The sequence below is a fragment of the Rattus norvegicus genome, chromosome 6 (assembly GCF_036323735.1).
Source record: "Rattus norvegicus strain BN/NHsdMcwi chromosome 6, GRCr8, whole genome shotgun sequence".
Taxonomy (NCBI): domain Eukaryota; kingdom Metazoa; phylum Chordata; class Mammalia; order Rodentia; family Muridae; genus Rattus; species Rattus norvegicus.
The window spans coordinates 126,224,198-126,243,228 of NC_086024.1; the positions used below are offsets into that span (position 1 = coordinate 126,224,198).

A 19,031-nucleotide genomic window follows, 5' to 3' on the forward strand; every position below is an offset into this window, starting at 1 on the left:
TTACCATTTATTATCTTTTGTAGCGCTGGATTTGTAGAAAGATATTGTGTAAATTTGGTTTTGTCATGGAATATCTTGGTTTCTCCATCTATGTTAATTGAGAGTTTTGCAGGATACAGTAACCTGGGCTGGCATTTGTGTTCTCTTAGGGTCTGTATGACATCTGTCCAGGATCTTTTTGCTTTCATAGTCTCTGGTGAGAAGTCTGGTGTGATTCTGATAGGTCTGCCTTTATATGTTACTTGACCTTTTTCCCTTACTGCTTTTAATATTCTTTGTTTTGTGCATTTGGTGTTTTGACTATTATGTGACAGGAGGAGTTTCTTTTCTGGTCCAATCTATTTGGAGTTCTGTAGGCTTCTTGTATGGCTATGGGCATCTCTTTCTTTAGGTTAGGGAAGTTTTCTTCTATGATTTTGTTGAAGATATTTACTGGTCCTTTGAGCTGGGAGTCTTCACTCTCTTCTATACCTATTATCCTTAGGTTTGATCTTCTCATTGAGTCCTGGATTTTCTGGATGTTTTGGACCAGTAGCTTTTTCCGTTTTACATTATCTTTGACAGTTGTGTTGATGATTTCTGTGGAATCTTCTGCTCCTGAGATTCTCTCTTCTCTCTCTTGTATTCTGTTGGTGATGCTTGTATCTGCAGTTCCTTGTCTCTTCCTTTGGTTTTCTATATCCAGGCTTGTTTCCCTGTGTCCTTCCTTTATTGCTTCTATTTCCATTTTTAACTCCTTCACCTGTTTGATTATGTTTTCCTGGAATTCTTTCAGGGATTTTTGTGATTCCTCTCTATAGGCTTCTACTTGTTTATTTATGTTTTCCTGCATTTCTCTAAGGGAGTTCTTCATGTGTTTCTTGAAGTCCTCCAGCATCATGATCAAATGTGAATTTAAATCTAGATCCTGCTTTTCTGGTGTGTTTGGACATTCGGTGTTTGCTTTGATGGGAGAATTGGGCTCCGATGATGCCATGTAGTCTTGGTTTCTGTTGCTTGGGTTCCTGTGCTTGCCTCTTGCCATCAGGTTGTCTCTGGTGTTACCTTGTTCTATTTCTGACAGTGGTTAGACTGTCCTATAGGCCTGTGTGTCAGGAGTGCTGTACACCTGTTTTCCTGTTTTCTTTCAGCCAGTTATGGGAATAGAGTGTTCTGTTTTCAGGCATGTAGTCTTTCATGTCTACTGGTCTTCAGCTGTTTCTGTGGACCTGTGTCCTGAGTCCACCAGGCAGGTCACTTGGAGCAGAAAAGTTGTTTTTCCCTGTGTTCTTAAGGCTCAAGTTGCTCGTTGGGGGCTGCTTTTTAGCTCTCGGTGAGGGCAGTAACCAGCAGGGTCTGTGCCGCCTTTTGCCAGAGCCCCTGTGCACCAGGGTCCCAGATGGCGTTAGGTGTTTTCCTCTGGAGTGAGAAATGTGGGCAGAGTGTAGTCTCTTCTGGCTTTCCAGGTGTGTCTGCCCCTCTAAAGGTTTAGCTCTCCCTCCCACGGAATTTGGGTGCAGAGAACTCTTGACTGATTCCCTTCATGTCCAGGTAGTGTCTGGACTACAGGGGGTCTGCCTATTTTCTGGTTCCTAGAGGCCATATTCAGTTTCCTCTTGGGCCAGGGATGTGGGCAGGGGTGAGCAGTATTGGTGGTCTCTCCCACTCTGCAGTCTCAGGAGTGCCCACCTGTCTGGGCGGCGAGCTCTCTCTCCCAAGCGGTTTGGGAGCTTCGTGTCTTTCTTGATGTCCTCCAGCATCGTGATAAAATGTGAATTTAAATCTAGATCTTGCTTTTCTGGTGTGTTTGGATATTCTGTGTTTGCTTTGGTGGGAGAATTGGGCTCTGATGATGTCATGTAGTCTTGATTTCTGTTGCTTGGGTTCCTGCACTTGCCTCTTGCCATCAGGTTGTCTCTGGTGTTACTTTGTTCTGCTATTTTTGACATTGGCTAGACTGTCCTATAGGCCTGTGTGTCAGGAGTACTGTAGACCTTTTTTCCTGTTTTCTTTCAGCCAGTTATGGGAACAGAGTGTTCTGCTTTCAGGCCTGTAGTCTTTCCTGTCTACTGGTCTTCAGCTGTTTCTGTGGGCCTGTGTCCTGAGTCCACCATGCAGGTCGGTTCAAGCAGAAAAGTTGGTCTTACCTGTGGTCCCGTGGCTCAAGTTGTTCGTGGGGGGCTGCTTTTGAGCTCTCTGTGAGGGCGGCAACCACGAGGGCCTGCACTGGCTTTTTCTAGGGCCCCTGTGCACTGGGGTCCCAGATGGCGTTAGGTGTTTTCCTCTGGAGTCAGAAATGTGGGCTATTTTTGTTTTTTGAGACAGGCTATCTCAGTGAAACTGAAGATTACCAATGGACTACACAGATTAGACAGACACTAAGTCTTTAGGATTCTCTTGCCTCTCTGCCTCCCAGAGTCAAGATCTCAGGCATTCCATTGCATGCCTCTCTATTCACATGTGTGCTGGAGATATGACCCCAGACATTCATATTTTTGCAGCATCTCTCCAGCCACAATATCACCAAATCATTGGAAAAGAAAGATATTTTATATTTTAATGGGTTAAAACTATTAAAGAAGTTCATGTTATGGTGACATGTTTAATATATTTTTAAAAAAAACCAGGAGCAACAAGGCAGATATCTTTTATTTAAGGTGTTTATCATTAGGCTTACAAAATGTAATAGGAAGCAGGTATAATGTGCTAAGAAACGTTAAGAAACGTGGAAGTTATTTGCAGGTGTCCTGATTTTTTATTTAGAATTAGATCTAATTCTACCAGGAAAATGAAGGACTATGTAGAAAATGCAGCAGAATTATTAAAAAGAATTTTGGGAATGCAAGGTACTATACAAAAGAAATGTCAGAACTTTTTCTTTTGTATCAATTACGAGAAAATAAATATATCAGCTTATCTCTTTCATTACAGCCATCAGGTAGACATACTTTGGATACTATCTGTTCCTTCCAAGACTGAGGCTTTATTCCTTCATACAGCAGTGTGTAGGGTAGAGACCAGTAGAGTTGTGATACTTATTCTTGGTTGTTAACTTTACTACATTTTTAATTAACAACAACCATTACTTACCTATACTCTATCGTTTTTCCCGTGTGAATATTTTTAAAATTCATTGTCTGTGCAAGGTCTTTAGACGTTTTCAGAGGTACATATGCAAAAAAAACCATTTCTTTGGCAGAGATATATTGTGGAACTATTGCCGTTTCAAATCCCATATCAGGCGCCTGAAATTGGAGAAAAGGAAATATTGTATGATGAATGTCTAATGCTTCAACTACAATGTAATTCAAATAGCATGCTTGCTTCTCACTCAAATCAAAAGGACGCTGCTCTACTTATTAATAGAGTAATATACCCATATGCTCTTTGGATATCTTTGAATATACAAATGTGTGAATGAGACAATTCAGTTTTATGTAGTGTAGAAAAAAAGGAAGTTTGATAAATATACCCCAGTTTGAAGTTTCTGTACCTTTGTAGGAGGGTGTAGTGGTGTATGTGAGCAGTTTGGAGGTGCAAAGTTTTGAGTTGTGTTATCTGTAGTGACACCATTCTGAACACAGAAGATCTTGTCATGACTAGTTCTAATTGGAGTTCTAATTTGGTTCCAATTTGGAGTTTTACCATAGAAGGTCCAATAAAGTGTCTTCCCTTTGAACACTGCTCCCTGAGTCTCCTGTTCTGTGCCTCGATGCTTCTAGCTTTGGTCTTCACCAGCATATCCCATTCATTGAACTTACAGAACATCCAGACTGTGTCTTAAGGTACTGTATACCTAGATTTCTGACATCTAATTCTTCTATGCTGAACTGAACAGTTTGGGGTACTTTCAGTGGGTGAAAATAAAAATGAATACTAGCTTCAAAAACGTTGTTGGAGTTGATCTTGCTGTTTAGGATGTCAAGTGTATGTGTGGATTGTAAACAGTGCACAACCTGTTTGACTTGGGACTGAAAGTCTGTTAGGGAACATATGCATCAAATATTGACTCCAATGGACATTTCTGTCACGTTTTCCTCCCAGTGTTTGAATTTTGGATACTCACCAGTAATAAAAGAGATAGGGAAGTAGGGTGTCTAAAAGGAATCAATAGCCTCAGTAAAACTGTTTGGTTCTAATACATCAATTTCACATAATTTGGGTGATCCTATACTCTCTGTGTGCCATGCATAAGGGAATGAGGACAAATAGTTGATATAAGATGAAGAATTCACAGCAGTGCCTGACACATAATAGGGTTAGAAATTACTTCTTTCAGAGAGGAGGCATGTATCATTTGTGTGGAAAAAAATGATATGTTGAGTCAGAGTTCTTCAGACTTGTCCTGAGTAGAGAAATCCCTATAGTTTCTCCATCTAAAAATTTCAAATTTCAATGAAGGGAACTAAGCCACTTTCTGAAAAGCAGTCATGTTAATGAAATCCTGATGGTTGCTTTTGTTTGTTATGTCTGACAGATTGCTCACATCATCTACTTTGTACATTAGCAGAATCCAGAGCCCAGGCTCCAGATAAGTGGTGGCATCTCCCTCTTATGGAATTCCTGTTTATTTTGTGTTTGCATTTCAGACACAGCATGCAAAAAACCCTTTCATCTCAATGTATAGCCATGGCATGGTACATGGATGGATCATTTAACTAATATGTGTGCTAGTTTAATTTCTAGTGCTGACCATAAGCAACTTGGGGAAGGACATAGTTTATGTCAGATTATATCTATTCCATCTGGAGGGGAAATTAAGGCAATAACTATTGTTGAGAACTTAGAGGCATGAAATGGAACAAAGGCCATATAAGAATGCTTCTAGCTGTGAGTGCCCACATTAATCATTAATCAAGAAAATACCCCAAAGACCTGGTTCCAAGCCAGTCTGATGTAGGCAATTCCTCAAGTGATTTTTCTCTTCCCAGATGTATCTAGGTTGTGTCAAATTAACAGGACCAATCAAGGACAGTGTGCATATATGTGCAACATATATGTATCTACTGACTTCAGAGGTCATAAATACATATTGGATATTTGGGAGCTATAGTTATGGATGGTTTTGAGTCATTCTGTGGGTTAGTACCATATCTGGTCCTTTAGGAGAGTGGCAAATACTCTTAGGCACATAATTACCTCTCTAGGCCTGGACTAATATAGAAAGCGATCCACCCTTTTCAAAACATTCTTTTAGACAAATGAAACACATTTTCACCTTGGCTGCTTTGTTGATGAGTATTCATCTTTATGTCTACGTGCCAGTATATGTATGTATAATATATAGTCATTAAAAACATGTATCTATGTATCTGTGAAGGACTGAAAATCTCTGCTCTATGTTGGCATTAAACAAGGAATAAACTAGTGACCAGGACTAATTTAATTGAAAGGTGTCAAGGTCAACTTTGGAACTCTGCCAGGACCAAAGTTGCTTTTAACAGATCTGTTTTAGATGTTTTACCGTTCTGCTGGGAAATCTTGTATGAGGATAACTGGAGGGCCCTCATGAGCTTAAAGAAGATTTCGGAGGTGTTCAATGTTTTGTATAAAATGTTCCTCTAGCAAAGAGTGTTTGTCCTGATGGATCTAAAGTTATGGCTCAGCTGTTAGGAGCACACACTTGATCTTTGCAATGGATATGAGCTTGTTTCTCAGGTACCCTGCCAAGTGGCTTGCAACTGCTTGCAACCTCAGCTTCAAGGTAGACTTAGCATGCCTAACCGCCACAAACACCTGTACTTCTATGCACACACAAATAATTTAAAAACCTTAAAAGGGATATATTAAAGAAAACACCCTCTCAAAAAACAACAAAACAAAACAAGCAAACGAAAAACCCAAACCAACAACAAAACCCCCAACCAACTAAACAAACAAAAGAAAACACCCTCTCATTAACATGAACATAGAATGTGCTATCTGTTCTCCAAAGAAGGCAAACAGTTTCAACACATTACTTACCTTTCCAAAAATACTGACAGAATTTCCATGCCCTAAAAGGTTTGTACCATAATCAAAGGAACGTGGAGTCAGTTTGTGTATGTATCCCAAATGGTCATAGTACAATGTGAAAATTGTATCATTAAGCATTCCCAATTCATTGTATCTGTTTAATCCTGTTAGGAAATAAATAGAACCCGGTTGTTACTGATATACAACAACTAGAAGACATTTCTTATTATACCTATGAAATGTTGTTTAAAAAAGGGGTGGGAGTAGGGCTCTGAGACCTCTACAGTAGTAAAATACACACTGCTTAGTGTTATATCCTTGGAAATTCTTTTGCAGTTCCACTTAATTATAGATCATGTTCACCAAAGAAGGGGTTAAAGATCAAAGGGGTAGTCAAACCAAAGGATGTTGAAGGCAGGTTTTTTGTTACCCTAGTGGTGTTTCCTCTTGAAACTATCCAATTAGATTTCTGCCTAGGTAGAAACCACGTGAAAACCTTACGCTGGCAAGAATAATTAGTAGCTACCACTAGGATGTTGATACCAAACACAGTGGGTTGTATACTATTTCAGGCAAAAATCCTAGGAGATCTGTGAGTCACGTCCAGCTTGATTTCTGTGTCCTATAACCAGAGTTTTATGTTCTCAGAAATAAGGTCTCACTATCTAGTTATGTGGACTGAGAGCAATGGTAACACCCTGTATTGTTATGGGAACTTTGGACTTCTTGCTGACCAAGACTCCTTGTGACTCACAAGGAGTTGTCCCATGTTCAGCAGTACGATTTTTGTTTAATAACCAATGTTTCTTGGAATAGAGGGTATGTGCACACAATTTCCTTTTAATATATTTTAAAAATGTATTTAAAATTAACTTACAAAGTACTGTTCCCTTGTCTTTCAAATTCACATTCCCACTACACCTTTAACCTCTAGTATTCCTCCACTTCCCTTTTCATATCATGTCTTCTACTATCTTGACACCTTTTAATTCCCACTCCCATTCTAGATTCCTGATCTATCAGAGATTACAAATAAAGCACAAATCTGACTTTGAAAGGTCAGATTCAGAACATGTGGAATTATCTTTTGGAGCATAGGCAAATATATATAGTATAACATTTTCCAGTTCTCCCCATTTTCCTGAATAGCACAGGAAGAGATGCTACTTTAAGAGCAGAGAGAGAGAGGTCTTCCTGGTTGCTGCCGCTGCAGAGAGCCCATGGGCAGCACCCCACGAGCGAACCTGAGCCTCGGGACCACAGGTAAGACCAAATTTTCTGCTGCAAGAAAGCTGCCTGGTGAGCTTGGGACACGGAAGCAGAATTTCTCTAGGAGGCACGGTCTGTGTTTACCGGAAGTCCCACACCCGCGGATCCCGGCCCGCAGCAGCTCTCTGCTCCCAGACCCGGTGAGAGAGAGACCCAACCGCCTGGTCAGGTGGGCACTCCTGAGGCTGCAGAGCAGAAGAGACCACCAACACTGCTCACCCCTGCCCACATCCCTGGCCCAAGAGGAAACTGTATAAGGCCTCTGGGTTCCCGTGGGGGAGGGCCCAGGAGCGGCAGGACTTCTGCGCCTGAGACACCGCCGGAACCTGAAAGAAACAGACCGGATAAACAGTTCTCTGCACCCAAATCCCGTGGGAGGGAGAGCTAAACCTTCAGAGAGGCAGACAAGCCTGGGAAACCAGAAGAGACTGCTCCCTGCACACACATCTCGGACGCCAGAGGAAAAAGCCAAAGACCATCTGGAACCCTGGTGCACTGAAGCTCCCGGAAGGGGCGGCACAGGTCTTCCTGGTTGCTGCCGCTGCAGAGAGCCCCTGGGCAGCACCCCACGAGCGAACCTGAGCCTCGGGACCACAGGTAAGACCAAATTTTCTGCTGCAAGAAAGCTGCCTGGTGAACTCAAGACACAGGCCCACAGGAACAGCTGAAGACCTGTAGAGAGGAAAAACTACACGCCCGAAAGCAGAACACACTGTCCCCATAACTGACTGAAAGAGAGGAAAACAGGTCTACAGCACTCCTGACACACAGGCTTATAGGTCAGTCTAGCCACTGTCAGAAATAGCAGAACAAAGTAACACTAGAGATAATCTGATGGCGAGAGGCAAGCGCAGGAACCCAAGCAACAGAAACCAAGACTGCATGCCATCCTCGGAGCCCAATTCTCCCACCAAAACAAACATGGAATATCCAAACACACCAGAAAAGCAAGATCTAGTTTCAAAATCATATTTGATCATGATGCTGGAGGACTTCAAGAAAGACATGAACATACTTAGGGAAACACAGGAAATCATTAATAAACAAGTAGAAGCCTACAGAGAGGAATGGCAAAAATCCCTGAAAGAATTCCAGGAAAACACAATCAAACAGATGAAGGAATTAAAAATGGAAATAGAAGCAATCAAGAAAGAACACATGGAAACAACCCTGGATATAGAAGAGACAAGGAGCTGTAGATACAAGCTTCACCAACAGAATACAAGAGATGGAAGAGAGAATCTCAGGAGCGGAAGATTCCATAGAAATCATTGACTCAACTGTCAAAGATAATGTAAAGCGGAAAAAGCTACTGGTCCAAAACATACAGGAAATCCAGGACTCAATGAGAAGATCAAACCTAAGGATAATAGGTATAGAAGAGAGTGAAGACTCCCAGCTCAAAGGACCAGTAAATATCTTCAACAAAATCATAGAAGAAAACTTCCCTAACCTAAAAAAAGAGATACCCATAGGCATACAAGAAGCCTACAGAACTCCAAATAGATTGGACCAGAAAAGAAACACCTCCCGTCACATAATTGTCAAAACACCAAACGCACAAAATAAAGAAAGAATATTAAAAGCAGTAAGGGAAAAAGGTCAAGTAACATATAAAGGGAGACCTATCAGAATCACACCAGACTTCTCGCCAGAAACTATGAAGGCCAGAAGATCCTGGACTGATGTCATACAGACCCTAAGAGAACACAAATGCCAGCCCAGGTTACTGTATCCAGCAAAACTCTCAATTAACATTGATGGACAAACCAAGATATTCCATGACAAAACCAAATTTACACAATATCTTTCTACAAATCCAGCACTACAAAGGATAATAAATGGTAAAGCCCACCATAAGGAGGCAAGCTATACCCTAGAAGAAGCAAGAAACTAATCGTCTTGGCAACAAAACAAAGAGAATGAAAGCACACAAACATAACCTCACATCCAAATATGAATATAAAGGGAAACAATAATCACTATTCCTTAATATCTCTCAATATCAATGGCCTCAACTCCCCAATAAAAAGACATAGATTAACAAACTGGATACGCAACGAGGACCCTGCATTCTGCTGCCTACAGGAAACACACCTCAGAGACAAAGACAGACACTACCTCAGAGTGAAAGGCTGGAAAACAACTTTCCAAGCAAATGGTCAGAAGAAGCAAGCTGGAGTAGCCATTCTAATATCAAATAAAATCAATTTCCAACTAAAAGTCATCAAAAAAGATAAGGAAGGACACTTCATATTCATCAAAGGAAAAATCCACCAAGATGAACTCTCAATCCTAAATATCTATGCCCCAAATACAAGGGCACCTACATACGTAAAAGAAACCTTACTAAAGCTCAAAACACACATTGCACCTCACACAATAATAGTGGGAGATTTCAACACCCCACTCTCATCAATGGACAGATCATGGAAACAGAAATTAAACAGTGATGTCGACAGACTAAGAGAAGTCATGAGCCAAATGGACTTAACGGATATTTATAGAACATTCTATCCTAAAGCAAAAGGATATACCTTCTTCTCAGCTCCTCATGGTACTTTCTCCAAAATTGACCATATAATTGGTCAAAAAACGGGCCTCAACAGGTACAGAAAGATAGAAATAATCCCATGCGTGCTATCGGACCACCACGGCCTAAAACTGGTCTTCAATAACAATAAGGGAAGAATGCCCACATATACGTGGAAATTGAACAATGCTCTACTCAATGATAACCTGGTCAAGGAAGAAATAAAGAAAGAAATTAAAAACTTCTTAGAATTTAATGAAAATGAAGATACAACATACTCAAACTTATGGGACACAATGAAAGCTGTGCTAAGAGGAAAACTCATAGCGCTGAGTGCCTGCAGAAAGAAACAGGAAAGAGCATATGTCAGCAGCTTGACAGCACACCTAAAAGCTCTAGAACAAAAAGAAGCAAATACACCCAGGAGGAGTAGAAGGCAGGAAATAATCAAACTCAGAGCTGAAATCAACCAAGTAGAAACAAAAAGGACCATAGAAAGAATCAACAGGACCAAAAGTTGGTTCTTTGAGAAAATCAACAAGATAGATAAACCCTTAGCCAGACTAACGAGAGGACACAGAGAGTGCGTCCAAATTAACAAAATCAGAAATGAAAAGGGAGACATAACTACAGATTCAGAGGAAATTCAAAAAATCATCAGATCTTACTATAAAAACCTATATTCAACAAAATTTGAAAATCTTCAGGAAATGGACTATTTCCTAGACAGATACCAGGTATCAAAGTTAAATCAGGAACAGATAAACCAGTTAAACAACCCCATAACTCCTAAGGAAATAGAAGCAGTCATTAAAGGTCTCCCAACCAAAAAGAGCCCAGGTCCAGATGGGTTTAGTGCAGAATTCTATCAAACCTTCATAGAAGACCTCATACCAATATTATCCAAACTATTCCACAAAATTGAAACAGATGGAGCCCTACCGAATTCCTTCTACGAATCTACAATTACTCTTATACCTAAACCACACAAAGACACAACAAAGAAAGAGAACTTCAGACCAATTTCCCTTATGAATATCGACGCAAAAATACTCAATAAAATTCTGGCAAACCGAATTCAAGAGCACATCAAAACAATCATCCACCATGATCAAGTAGGCTTCATCCCAGGCATGCAGGGATGGTTTAATATACGGAAAACCATCAACGTGATCCATTATATAAACAAACTGAAAGAACAGAACCACATGATCATTTCATTAGATGCTGAGAAAGCATTTGACAAAATTCAACACCCCTTCATGATAAAAGTCCTGGAAAGAATAGGAATTCAAGGCCCATACCTAAACATAGTAAAAGCCATATACAGCAAACCAGTTGCTAACATTAAACTAAATGGAGAGAAACTTGAAGCAATCCCACTAAAATCAGGGACTAGACAAGGCTGCCCACTCTCTCCCTACTTATTCAATATAGTTCTTGAAGTTCTAGCCAGAGCAATCAGACAACAAAAGGAGATCAAAGGGATACAGATCGGAAAAGAAGAGGTCAAAATATCACTATTTGCAGATGATATGATAGTATATTTAAGTGATCCCAAAAGTTCCACCAGAGAACTACTAAAGCTGATAAACAACTTCAGCAAAGTGGCTGGGTATAAAATTAACTCAAATAAATCAGTTGCCTTCCTCTATACAAAAGAGAAACAAGCCGAGAAAGAAATTAGGGAAACGACACCCTTCATAATAGACCCAAATAATATAAAGTACCTCGGTGTGACTTTAACCAAGCAAGTAAAAGATCTGTACAATAAGAACTTCAAGACACTGAAGAAAGAAATTGAAGAAGACCTCAGAAGATGGAAAGATCTCCCATGCTCATGGATTGGCAGGATTAATATAGTAAAAATGGCCATTTTACCAAAAGCAATCTACAGATTCAATGCAATCCCCATCAAAATACCAATCCAATTCTTCAAAGAGTTAGACAGAACAATTTGCAAATTCATCTGGAATAACAAAAAACCCAGGATAGCTAAAGCTATCCTCAACAATAAAAGGACTTCAGGGGGAATCACTATCCCTGAACTCAAGCAGTATTACAGAGCAATAGTGATAAAAACTGCATGGTATTGGTACAGAGACAGACAGATAGACCAATGGAATAGAATTGAAGACCCAGAAATGAACCCACACACCTATGGTCACTTGATTTTTGACAAAGGAGCCAAAACCATCCAATGGAAAAAAGATAGCATTTTCAGCAAATGGTGCTGGTTCAACTGGAGGGCAACATGTAGAAGAATGCAGATCGATCCATGCTTATCACCCTGTACAAAGCTTAAGTCGAAGTGGATCAAGGACCTCCACATCAAACCAGACACACTCAAACTAATAGAAGAAAAACTAGGGAAGCATCTGGAACACATGGGCACTGGAAAAAATTTCCTGAACAAAACACCAATGGCTTATGCTCTAAGATCAAGAATTGACAAATGGGATCTCATAAAACTGCAAAGCTTCTGTAAGGCAAAGGACACTGTGGTTAGGACAAAACGGCAACCAACAGATTGGGAAAAGATCTTTACCAACCCTACAACAGATAGAGGCCTTATATCCAAAATATACAAAGAACTCAAGAAGTTAGACCGCAGGGAAACAAATAACCCTATTAAAAAATGGGGTTCAGAGCTAAACAAAGAATTCACAGCTGAGGAATACCGAATGGCTGAGAAACACCTAAAGAAATGTTCAACATCTTTAGTCATAAGGGAAATGCAAATCAAAACAACCCTGAGATTTCACCTCACACCAGTGCAATTGGCTAAGATCAAAAACTCAGGTGACAGCAGATGCTGGCGAGGTTGTGGAGAAAGAGGAACACTCCTCCATTGTTGGTGGGATTGCAGACTGGTAAAACCATTCTGGAAATCAGTCTGGAGGTTCCTCAGAAAATTGGACATTGAACTGCCTGAGGATCCAGCTATACCTCTCTTGGGCATATACCCAAAAGATGCCTCAACATATAAAAGAGACACGTGCTCCACTATGTTCATCGCAGCCTTATTTATAATAGCCAGAAAATGGAAAGAACCCAGATGCCCTTCAACAGAGGAATGGATACAGAAAATGTGGTACATCTACACAATGGAATACTACTCAGCTATCAAAAACAACGAGTTTATGAAATTCGTAGGCAAATGTTTGGAACTGGAAAATATCATCCTGAGTGAACTAACCCAATCACAGAAAGACATACATGGTATGCACTCATTGATAAGTGGCTATTAGCCCAAATGCTTGAATTACCCTAGATCCCTAGAACAAACGAAACTCAAGACGGATGATCAAAATGTGAATGCTTCACTCCTTCTTTAAATGAGGAAAAAGAATACCCTTGGCAGGGAAGGGAGAGGCAAAGATTAAAACAGAGACTGAAGGAACACCCATTCAGAGCCTGCCCCACCTTTGGCCCATACATATACAGCCACCCAATTGGACTAGATGGATGAAGCAAAGAAGTGCAGACCGACAGGAGCCGGATGTAGATCGCTCCTGAGAGACACAGCCAGAATACAGCAAATACAGAGGCGAATGCCAGCAGCAAACCACTGAACTGAGAATAGGTCCCCTATTGAAGGAATCAGAGAAAGAACTGGAAGAGCTTGAAGGGGCTCGAGACCCCAAAAGTACAACAATGCCAAGCAACCAGAGCTTCCAGGGACTAAGCCACTACCTAAAGACTATACATGGACTGACCCTGGACTCTGACCCCATAGGTAGCAATGAATATCCTAGTAAGAGCACCAGTGGAAGGGGAAGCCCTGGGTCCTGCTAAGACTGAACCCCCAGTGAACTAGTCTATGGGGGGAGGGCGCCAATGGTGGGAGGGTTGGGAGGGGAACACCCATAAGGAAGGGGAGGGGGGAGGGGGATGTTTGCCCGGAAACCGGGAAAGGGAATAACACTCGAAATGTATATAAGAAATACTCAAGTTAATAAAAAAAAAAAAGAAATAGAAAAAAAAGAGCAGAGAGAGAGAGAGAGAGAGAGAGAGAGAGAGAGAGAGAGAGGAGGGAGGGGAGCAGGAGGGGAGAGTTAGAGGTAAAGGTAGAGGTAGAGGTGGGAGAAAGAGAGAGAGAGAGAGAGAGAGAGAGAGAGAGAGAGAGAGAGAGAGAGAGAGAGAATAGTGACAGTGGTACATGTATAGAAGTTCTACATAAACAGTTTTGCAGAGAGAGAGAGAGTCCATAGAGGAAAAAGAGCTAGATACAGGTGAGGACAGAGCAAGCCTAAGTACGATACAGATCTAGAAGATTTGCACAGCAATTCAGTCAGAAGCTTAGAGAAGCCAGATTGAAAGAGTAAGCTTGGAAGATTAGAGGATGTGCAAAGGCTAGAAGCTTCTAGGCCTAGGACTAGGGATAGTTAGAACTGGCATCATAAAATGGATAAAATGTCAGCCTACAAAATGAGCAAAAAGATCTTCACCAAACCCATATCTTACAGAGGGCTGATATCCAAAATACACAAAGAACTCAAGAAACTAGACAGTAACAAACCAAACAACTCAATTAAAAATTGGGTACAGAGCTAAACGGTATTCTCAACAGAGGAATCTCTAATGTCTGATAGGCACTTGAGACAGCTCATGTGTGCAAGGATATGAAGAAAGGGAAACACTACCCCACTGCTTGTATTAGTGCAAACTTGTACAACCAGTTTGGAAAGGAATATGGTATGTTATCAGAAAACTGGGAATTGATTTACCTCAAGACCCAGCTATACCACTCCTGGGTATATACTCAAAAGATGTTCCAGCGTGCCACTAGGAGACTTGCTCAACCATGTTCATAGCAGCTTTATTTGTAATAGCCAGAAACTGGAAACAATCTACATGTCCCCAAACTGAAGAATGGAAAAAGAAAATGTGTGACATTTATATAATAGAGTATTACTCAGCTATTAAAAACAATAACATCATGAAATTTGCAGGGGCCTGGGTGTACTAGGAAATATCATCCTGAGTGAGGTACCTTAGAACCAGAAAGACAAACATGATATGTACTCACATGGTATGGATATTAGCTCTAAAATAAGGATTACCATGTTACAATCTACACTCCCAAAGATGCTATGTAGCAAGGAGGGCTCAAGGTGGACAGGGCATATGAATCTCTTGAGAAGGAGAAACAGAATAGACATTGCTGGTATATGGAGAGGGTCTGGATAAGGGAAGGGACAGGGACGGGAACAGGAGGTATCAGGTCAGAGAAGGATGAAGGAGAGAGTACTAGGAGAGACAACTTGGAGGGGGCAGGCATTTCTCACATTAGCTAGAAACCCAGGACTATAGAAATTCCTCAGGAACTGATGAGGGTAACGAAGCTAAGACTTGAAGAGAAGGGGGATGTGGAGTCTGAACTGACCATCTTCTGGGACCAAGCAAGACTTCCATTGGAGGTGTTAGGAAACCAACACAGGCACAAAACCTTCCCCCTTCAATTTGTTCTGCCTACAAGAAGTGCTGGTGCAAAGATGGCATAGAGATTGCAGGACAACAAATGACTGGTTCAGCATGAGACCCATGCTATGAGAAGGAATCCATGCCTCACATTGGCTGGAGGGCCCAGAAGCAGAGGCTAGATTGCCCAGAGTCCCATAATAGAATCAAACAAGAATGAAAAAGAAATAAATGAAATGACTCCTAATTCTATTCTGCTTTACTCATATATTAGCCCAATTGTCATAGGAGAGGCTTCACCCAGCAAATGATTGAAATAGATGCAGATACCCAGAGCCCCACCCTAGGTGGAGCTTGGGGAATCCTGCAAAAAAAAAGAGGGGAGGAAGAATTGGAAGATCCAGAGGGGTCAAAGACACCATAGGAAAACTCAGAGAAACAAATATCCAAGGCCCAATGGGGCTCACAGATACTGAACTGCCATCCAGGGAGTCTGCATGGGCTCCATGCAGTTTTTGTTCTCCTGGGACTCCTAATAGTGGGCACAGGAGCTGGCTCTGCCTCTGTTCACTGCCTTTGAGACCCTTTCCTTCCTTTGAGTTGCCTTGCTTGTTCAATAAGAGAGGAGGTACCTAGTCTTAGTGTAACTTGCTATGCTATGCTTGTGATATCCACTGGGGTCCTGTCCTTTTTTGAACATAAACAGAGGAGGAATGGATGGGTAGAAGGGGGAAGAAGGGAGGTTGTGGGGAAGGGACTAGGGGAGAGGAGAAAAGGGAACTGCTGTTGGTTTGTAAAATGAATGTTAATAAAACACACATTCTAGGAATTAAAAATAGGAAAGAAAGAAGTCAAAGTAGTCAAACTTGAAATAAGAACATCCCCCATCTCTCTCTCTCTCTCTCTCTCTCTCTCTCTCTCTCTCTCTCTGTGTGTGTGTGTGTGTGTGTGTGTGTGTATGACCTAAATGTTACAATGAGAAGTTTCTACAGTTCTTAAAACTTTTAGAAAAGTAGCATGACTAGTGACGTCTTTCATCACCAGTTAGAGAGTTCAGCGTGCTTAAATGCTCAGGTGGTGTAGGTGTTAGATTTCTGGGGTGGTGTACACAGAGCACTTTAACCTGGCAGACATGGCTGAGCTGCCTTAGTGGTCAGACAAGAGGGCTGGGATCTCCAAAATTTAGTCCAAAACTTTGTTGAAACACTCATATTGCTTCCACGCATGGCTTTTGCCATTGGTTGTTTCCCCCAGCGCTTTGAAACAACAGAAAAAAGCAATGCGATTCCAGAAAATTCAAAGGCAAATGGAGGCTCCAGATGCCCCACCTAGAACACTGAGGTAGGAAGTCATGGAGCAGATGTGGTATTTACATAAGGAATTTTCAGAGTCCTGGTCAGTTCCCAGGTTGGCAGAAGGCTTTGATGTCAGCAATGTTATCTGAAGGGTTTTAAGAAGTAAGTTTGTACCCATTTTAGAGCAGAAACTGAAGCTGGACCAAAAGGTCTTGAAAAAAGCCGGGATTACCTCAGTGGTTTGGCAGCTTCCTGTTTCTGAAGATACCTTAAAGCTGCTCAGTGCAGGCCATCCTGTATCTGGCCCTCTGCTGATGCCGGGGAATGAAGTGTATTCTAAAAGTCAGACTCACAGCAGAGCTCTGAAAGTGGTAAAGTCAAACACTCCCAGAACAGAGGCACAGAAGAAACGAGAAGAAAGGAATAAAAGGACAGGAAGATAGGGGCACTCATAGCTGTGGTCCAGACACCGCCTGGATCTGTATGGACCCAGTCAAACAGCTCCCTGCACCCAAATCCTGTGAGAGGGAGAGCTAAACCTTCAGAGGGGCAGACACACCTGGGAAGGCAGAGAAGACTATTCTCTGCCCACATTTCTGACTGTAGAGGAAAATGCCTAGCGCCACCTGGGCCCCATGTGCACAGGGTCCAGAGTGAAGGCAGGGCAGACCCTTCTGGTTGCTGCCCTCATGGAGAGCTGAAACCTGGATCTGAGAAGCGACTCAAGGCCTGAGACCAGAGGTAAGATCAACTTTTCTGCTCCAAGTGACCTGCCTGGTGTACTCAGGACTCACAAAGGCAAAATTCCTCTGGGACCAGGCACTTCCAGTTTCTATTTGGGGCCCGAACCTTGCTGATCCCAGCCTACAGCTCCCTGCTCCCAAACCCCATGGGAGAGAGAGCTCACCACTCAGACAAGATGGGCACTCCTGAGACTGCAGGGCTAGAGAGACCGCTAGTACTGCCACCCCTGCCCACATCCCTGGCCCAATAGGAAACCTTTTGGGCCTCTGGGAACAGGAAGATAGGGGCACTCATAGCTGTGGTCCAGACACCACCTGGATCTGTAGGGACCCAGTCAAATAGCTCCCTGCACCCAAATCCCATGGGAGGGAGAGCTAAACCTTCAGGGGGCAGACACACCTGGGAAGCCAGAGGAGGCTACTCTCTGCCCACATTTCTGATGCTAGAGGAAAACGCCTAGTGCCATCTGGGCCCGAGTGCACAGGGTCTGTGAGCGAAGTTGGGGCAGGCCCTTCTGGTTGCTGCCTTCACGGAGAGCTGAAACCCGGATCTGAGAAGCGATTCCAGACCCGAGACCAGAGACAAGACCAACTTTTCTGCTCCAAGTGACCTGCCTGGTGGACTCAGTACACATGCCCACAGAAACACCTGAAGACCAGTAGACAGGAACAACTATACGCCTGAAAGCAAAACACTCTGTTCCCATAACTGGCTGAAAGAGAACAGGAAAACAGGTCTCCAGCACTCCTGACACACAGGCCTATAGGACGGTCTAGCCACTGTCAGAAATAGCAGAACAAGTTAACACCAGAGACAACCTGATGACGAGAGGCAAGTGCAGGAACCCAAGCAACAGAAACCAGGACTACATAGCATCATCGGAGCCCAATTCTCCCACCAAAGCAAACACTGAATATCCAAACACACCAGAAAAGCAAGCTCTAGATTTAAAATCACATTTGATCATGATGATGAAGGACTTCAAGAAAGACATAAAGAACTCCCTTAGAGAAATGCAGGAAAACACAAATAAACAAGCAGAAGACTATAGACAGGAAATACAAAAAATCCCTGAAAGAATTAGAGGAAAACACAATCAAACAAGTGAAGGAATTAAAAATGGAAATAGAAGCAACAAAGAAAGCCCAAAGGGAGACAATCCTGGACATAGAAAACCAAAGGAAGAGACAAGGAGCCTTAGATCACCAAGAGAATGAAGAGATAGAAGAGAGAATCTCAGGAGCAGAAGATTCCATAGAAGTCATCTACACAACTGTCAAAGATAATGTAAAACGGAAAAAGATACTGGCCCAACACATACAGGAAATCCAGGACACAATGAGAAGATCAAACCTAAGGATAATAGGTATAGAAGAGAGTGAAGAATCCCAACTCAAAGGACCAGTAAATATCTTCAAAAAATCTTAGAAGAAAACTTCCCTAACCTAAAGAAAGAGATGCCCATAAACATACAAGAAGCCTACAGAACTCCAAATAGATTGGACCAGAAAAGAAATTCCTCCTGCCACATAATAGTCAAAACACCAAACGCACAAAACAAAGAAAGAATATTAAAAGCAGTAAGGGAAAAAGGTCAAGTAACATAAAAAGCCAGACCTATCAGAATTACAGCAGACTTCTCACTGGAGACTATGAAAGCCAGAAGATGCTGGACAGATGTCATATAGACCCTAAGAGAACACAAATGCCAGCCCAGGTTATTGTATCCAGCAAAGCTCTCAATTAGCATAGATGGAGAAACCAAGATATTCCATGATAAAACCAAATTTACACAGTATCTTTCTACAAATGCAGCCCTACAAAGGATAATA

General features: G+C 41.9%; 1 protein-coding gene and 1 pseudogene across 5 annotated transcripts in view; one reads left to right on the top strand and one right to left on the bottom strand.

Annotated features, from left to right (window-relative positions):
* Nucleotides 1–19,031, bottom strand: part of Catsperb (cation channel sperm associated auxiliary subunit beta) — a 378,659-nt gene that overhangs the window by 76,042 nt on the left and 283,586 nt on the right. For 4 of the 5 annotated variants that reach the window (XM_063262696.1, XM_063262695.1, XM_063262697.1 and 1 more), the window contains 2 exons: nt 5,944–6,098; nt 3,070–3,224 (listed from right to left, as the gene is read on the bottom strand). In XM_063262696.1, coding sequence (XP_063118766.1) covers nt 3,070–3,224; nt 5,944–6,098 — 310 coding nt within the window. Of the gene's footprint in view, nt 1–3,069; nt 3,225–5,943; nt 6,099–16,687; nt 16,812–19,031 lie in introns of those variants that run through there. The other variant, XM_063262699.1, reaches the window with a different exon arrangement.
* On the top strand, nt 16,178–16,898 carry LOC134479505 (neugrin-like; annotated as a pseudogene).